At 37.0% G+C, this 6,000-nt stretch overlaps 1 protein-coding gene across 2 annotated transcripts in view; it reads right to left on the reverse strand.

Moving 5' to 3' along the window:
- Positions 1-6,000, reverse strand: part of VCL (vinculin) — a 95,539-nt gene that overhangs the window by 36,547 nt on the left and 52,992 nt on the right. For both annotated transcript variants that reach the window (XM_004680759.2, XM_004680760.2), the window contains exons 3-6: positions 5,380-5,530; positions 5,097-5,205; positions 3,270-3,392; positions 1,079-1,239 (exon numbers count right to left, since the gene is read on the reverse strand). In XM_004680759.2, coding sequence (XP_004680816.1) covers positions 1,079-1,239; positions 3,270-3,392; positions 5,097-5,205; positions 5,380-5,530 — 544 coding nt within the window. The remainder of the gene's footprint in view (positions 1-1,078; positions 1,240-3,269; positions 3,393-5,096; positions 5,206-5,379; positions 5,531-6,000) is intronic.

The following is a 6,000-nucleotide window of genomic DNA, read 5'->3' on the forward strand; positions in this document are numbered from 1 at the left end:
GACTGAAATACACTGCTGAGGGGAGCAGCGGGAGAGGTCTGCTGTGCCATGTGGGTCAGCTTCCTGGACAGGGATGGAACTCGTGCCACAGTGGCTGGCTACAGCTTGGTGGCACTGAGACTTTAACCCTTGTGCCTATGGGGAGGCCCCAAGGCTGGTGATGTTAAACTACAGAAAAAGGTCTGGTGATTTGACCTTACTTTAAGGTATCCTGAAAGACAAGAATAGCCCTACTGGGCCCCCAATGGAAGTCATACTAGAGAATTCCCTCTTTAGTCTACACCCAGCATGCTAGAAAACCCTGGAGATATTTGGGTTACAAGTTGGGAAACTGGAACCTGGAGACAGGTTCCAATGCAAGATTGCCTGCATCTTGCACAGGAGAATATAAACCCAAATGGTGTCTGTTTCCCCAGATAGTTACTAGACAGGAAGAAGCAAACCAAAACCTCAGCAACACAAAACCAGTGTTGCAAGGTGCTAGCTAGGAAGAATCAACCCTTCCAGAGTCCTATGAGAAATTCAATATAAAGGGTAAAGAAAACCCCTCAAACTAGTGGACAAATATGAAAACTAATATTTCATTAAACTTTCATTAAGGAAAATGAAATCATAAAGTGATATACCTACTATTACCAAAGGTTTTCTCTGCACATTTCTCTGAGCCAAAGGGTAGTTAAGGAAAACATTTCTATAAAATTCCCAACATATTCTGTATCTTACTCAGTTACCCACTAATAACTGCCCATATAAAATGTAGGGCTCCCACTCAGGGGAGACTATATCATACCATAATTCTTCCACCAGCCTAATCAATGAAACCAGAAACTGAAGGAAAAGCTTCACATCTCACCTTCATCCACATTCACCCTACATACAATTTAGTTACTCTACTTTAAATCAAAGGAAATTTTCAGAATATGCAAGTGATCCATAAAACAAAAGTGAAAAAAAAATACTTAATATCTGAGCAATCTTAAACGACAGATAATTAACTGTAAGATGAAATGTGAGATACTTAAAGCCAGAGGAGGGAAAAATACAAGATTTTTCATATTTCTCCTCCAGTAACACTTACTTTACTGGCCCATGCATCTTCATCCCAAGAAGTAAGTTGTAATACACGAATGATCTCATTAATTTCAGCACTCATCTTTTCTACAGTAAAATTTCTATTTTTCAAAGCTTCTTCTATTCCTTGGTTTTTTGAGTTTTTAGTTGTTACAAAAATCTTCATAGCTGTAAAAATAAACAAAGATCAGAAATTAAGTTTGGAATTTAGTCTTGTATAACAATATTCACACAAGATGTTCCACACTTTGAACACATGTTTTGGGCTTTTAAGGTCTTAAAAAGAATATAAAAACAAACACTGCAAGTCTGCCAACAGAATTCCAATATCAGCAATATCCACTGTAAAAGAACACTCAGGCACAAATCATCACCATAACATGACCTATAAATTAGTTTAGCATCCATTACTGATGACCCACAATGTCAAAATATCCAGTATCCGGCCCTCCCTGGTGGCGCAGCGGGTTAAAGCACAGCACTGAGAATCTAAAGCCGCTTCCCCATGAGTTCGATTCCCGCCTGCCCTGGAGGTGACCACATGGCGTGGCAGACCTCTCCTGACCCACCGGCTGCTGCCCTCAGCAGTGTACTTCCTCGATCTGCCTGTTCTGCTCCCCACTCTGTCTCTGGTGAAGCCTCTCGCCGCCCCTGAGCCTCTGGCCTGTACCCCAGTTCTGTATGCACAAATAAATAAATCTTTAAAAAAAAAAAAAATCCAGTATCCTTCAAGTCAGTTACCATCTCAATCCTAACACTGTTTCCATATCAAGCACAAACCTTCTAAGACAAGATGAAAAAAAAGTCAGTAAAACTGTGACTATATACTCTGCTACCCCTAATCCTAATGGAAGAATGCGAAATGCTTGAGTTTATATTTAGGATTTCCCTCAACATGTAGCAGGAGCTTTCTAACCTCTAAAAGTGAAGAAGAAGAAAAAACAATATGGATCACTAAAGAAAGAATTTTTCCCATAAAATAACTAAAAAATTTAAAACAAAGATTAATCAAGATTTTATTGTATTACTCAGATTAATAAAATATCGTCTCAGCAAACTTTCTGCCACACTGCACAGTTAGCCTTAAAAAGTATATTTCTCGGCCCTCCCTGGTGGTGCAGCGGGTTAAAGCACAGCACTGAGAATCTAAAGCCGCTTCCCCATGAGTTCAATTCCCGCCTGCCCTGGAGGTGACCACATGGCGTGGCAGACCTCTCCTGACCCACCGGCTGTGTACTTCGTCAATCTGCCTGTTCTGCTCCCCACTCTGTCTCTGGTGAAGCCTCTCACCGCCCCTGAGCCTCTGGCCTATGCCCCAGTTCTGTATGCACAAATAAATAAATCTTTTAAAAAATATATATATTTCTCATGGAAATTATAAAACTTATTTACAAGTTTTTGTTTTCTAGTTCATGGAGTGGCTTTCAGAACTCTTATACTGACATGTCTTTTTTTAGCTACTATGTGAAATCCCAAAGCAGAAAGGCAATAGTGAGGATTATAGTGATATGCCTCGTTAGATTTTGAAATAAAGCTTTCCTTTGAAAGGTAAAGAAATTAACCCCAACATGGCTAATAAGGTAACTTATGTAACCCATCCAATGTCTGGTAAAACTAGATAGTAAGTGCAACTCCCCTTTGCTAACTGAGAGAATAGCCCCTGTGTTTCCATTTCTGAGCTGTCAAATAGGAAGGTGGACCCAGTGGATGTAGACCACCAGTTCTACACGATAGAACACAATTACCTTTTTTGAAAAACTGTGTCAATACAACCAAAGGCTTTATTTACCAAATGGTATTTTATATTATCCATTCCTCCTCCTCATTTTTTTCCCAACACAAAAAGGATGTCAAAATGTGCATTTTTCTACTGTGTAGAGGAGATCCCACCTCACAGAAAAAAAGATCTATTAGTGTTTCAGGAAAACAGAAGTCAGAAATAGGAGAGAAAGTTTCAAGCAAAAATAGGAGAAGTAGATATGAGCAAATATGAATACTGGCTCTTAGCCCATCAGTTAAAACCATCATGTGATGCTCAATCAGATCTTGTTTTCACCTAAGTTGAAGGACATGTAACCGAGAAGGAAAAGAAAATGAGTGTCAGAGTCTAGAACATGTTAGTTGTTAGGTTTTTTGTTTGTTTGTTTGTTTGTTTGTTTTTCTGTAAGATAAAGTACAGGTTAAAAATATATGTATACCTGAAATGAGAACTGGCAATAACTCTTTCACAGTATTCATTGAGTTTACCAACATGACTCGGTGCTCCTGGTGGGTCAGTTCCTGCTGTCTCTCATCAATCATTTTGGCCATCTTGGTCATTCCTGGAGCATAAAGAAAATATATGCAGAATGAGTAGTGAAATAATCTAGAGTCTAGCTTTCTGAGCCTAAATACATTACAAATTACTAAGAAAGTCTAAACTGACTACCCATTGGTGATGATGTATATTTATGATACAAAATTTTTCAGGACCGTTGTTAATAACATGTTTATTCTTTTCTTTAAAAGAAATTTAATTGTAAATCCTAAAATGTGACTTAATTTTCATAGGAAAAAACCTATGAAAAATTTTCACACACCTTGTAAAAATTAAAATGTTATTTTTTTATAAATATTTTACCTTGTTATCCTACATGAGGTTTCATGTTATATATCTGGGATACCGCCTACGGCTATGAAAGAATCTCATATGATGACTAGGTATGAACTTACACCCCTAAATCATACACATTCTTCTAAACTAATATAATCTCAATTTAAAAAGAATCTTCTATGAACCTAGCAATCTAGCAGAGATCTAATAGTTGAAAAAATTTTAAGAATTATAATAATGTGTTTTGCTCTCATTTTTATATTTTTTGTACTTTCCAATTTGTCCAAAATAAGCATGTACTACTTTATAATTAGAAACAAACAGAAATATAAAAAAAAAAATTAAGGCAGTAACAGCACTTGAAAGCATCTGGTGTTTTGGAATCAGCTTGTTAACACTTTTTGTTTACTTTGGTTATTATACAAAGAACGCTTTGTGATTCTCTAAAGCTTTGATTTTCAAACTGCTCCTGGGATTTGCAAGCAGTTTCACAGATCAACTACTGAGTGAAGGTAGATAGAAAAGTGGGGTTGCCCTTGCTTATCCATAGTAGCCCTATTTCTGTCTTTTATATGTTAGAATTCTCCAAAATATTTAATTTAAGGAAATAATTTTTGTATCCAGTACTACGAGACTGTGTATTACTATTCTATGTTATTTCCCATTCATCTTCAATAATGGCTCTTAGAAATGTTTAATTTCCCTGAGTTTATACAATGACTGCACCAAAACTTCATAAAAAGACTTATGAGTAATTAGTTAGACAAAAAAATTTTATAAGGTGATATGTGATCTTTAATAATGACAAATTAAACATCTGATGTACCTTATTATTGGTCTCATCAATACTTTAACATTAAAGTCCATGTTATAGGTCTGTAACATCAAAGGCAGGTATCTGTTCTGTACTTTGAGTACTCAACTCTCAGAAGACTAAACAATCCTTTCAAAATGAGATTTAGCTACAGCAGGCTTCTCTCCTTCTCGGTTTGATGATATTATGCAGCTTTGTGCTAGGGCATGAATCCATAATAGTAGGCTGCCTAATTAGCAAGCTAAGAGGTCATAAAGAGCTACAGGCCAGCTGGCAGAGAGTGAAGGAATGCTGTATGACATGGAATGGAGAGGTCAGAATTCTGGGTGGTGTTAAGCATTACAGTAATAGAAAAGTATTTCCTACATTCTCCAGCAACAATTGCAATGACCAGTTTAATTCATTAGACAAGGCCAAGACTTGTAGAAAGTAAATTTCAGCTTTCAAAGACAATGCTATCTCCTCAGTGTAAGTGCAGTATCAGCACCATTAACAGGAACACATAAAAGTCCAATGCAGAATCACCTAGCTTCTGCAAAAAGGGCAACTGCCTCTCTCCTTATAATTAAATATATTCAATGCAATTTTTTTATTATAAAAACTGTATATGTAACTAACCTGGTCCAAGATTCTTTGTGTAAGTGACCAAATCTTCCATAGTTTCCACCACTTCTGCCACTGTAAGATATTCCAAAATTCCTTTGCAAACTCGAATAATTTTCCGAACCTGAAAATATATTTTAGAGTATTCAGTCAAGAGAGGAAACAATAAGAAAAAATGGCAATCTACATGTGAGTAACTCAATATTTTGCATTCTAAATAATCAATAATCCTTATTATTAGGCTTTCAGGCTAGACGTTTTGATCTGGAAAAGATCTGCATGACCTCAGGTTGCCTACCTCAGCCTCATCGAAGGTGAGAAGTAGGTCTGATGTGCCAGAGAGGATACCCCTCGACCCATCAATTAGATAATCTCGAGCAGGCACTGAGTAAGGGTCTGACTGAAGCATCTGGGCTGCCTGGACAAGTTTGGTGCAAGCATTCTCAACCCTGTGGGGAGAAACATAAAAGCTTAACTCACTGGTGGAATCATGCTGAAGAATATCATATATACATACAAGAATGTAAAAGGATGTAAATTCACAATTTTTTTCCTACATGGAAAATAACGAAGACCAATTTATAACAGAGACTGTTTTCAGCTTTTAATATTCACAATTAAGAACATTCATTCATGCATGCACAGCTCTAAGTCCTTGGTCCTCATAATTTCCTGGCAATGAGAAAATGTTTTGGAACTTTTACTTTAGGTTTTCATATCTCTATGATTCCTTAATCCTCACCCTATATGTTCTGCCATTAAAAAAACACTGCAAGAAAGAGAAAGAAAAATACCGGATGGTTTCACTCATAGCAGGAGTATAATGGACCAGGCGAGAAAAATAACAAAAATAATGAACAACCATATACCAGAGACATTCTGTGGGGGTGGAGTGGGGAATGGGATCAAAAATGGGGGG

This window comes from Condylura cristata, unplaced genomic scaffold, assembly GCF_000260355.1.
Source record: "Condylura cristata isolate star-nosed mole 26May11 unplaced genomic scaffold, ConCri1.0 scaffold00011, whole genome shotgun sequence".
NCBI classification, from domain to species: domain Eukaryota; kingdom Metazoa; phylum Chordata; class Mammalia; order Eulipotyphla; family Talpidae; genus Condylura; species Condylura cristata.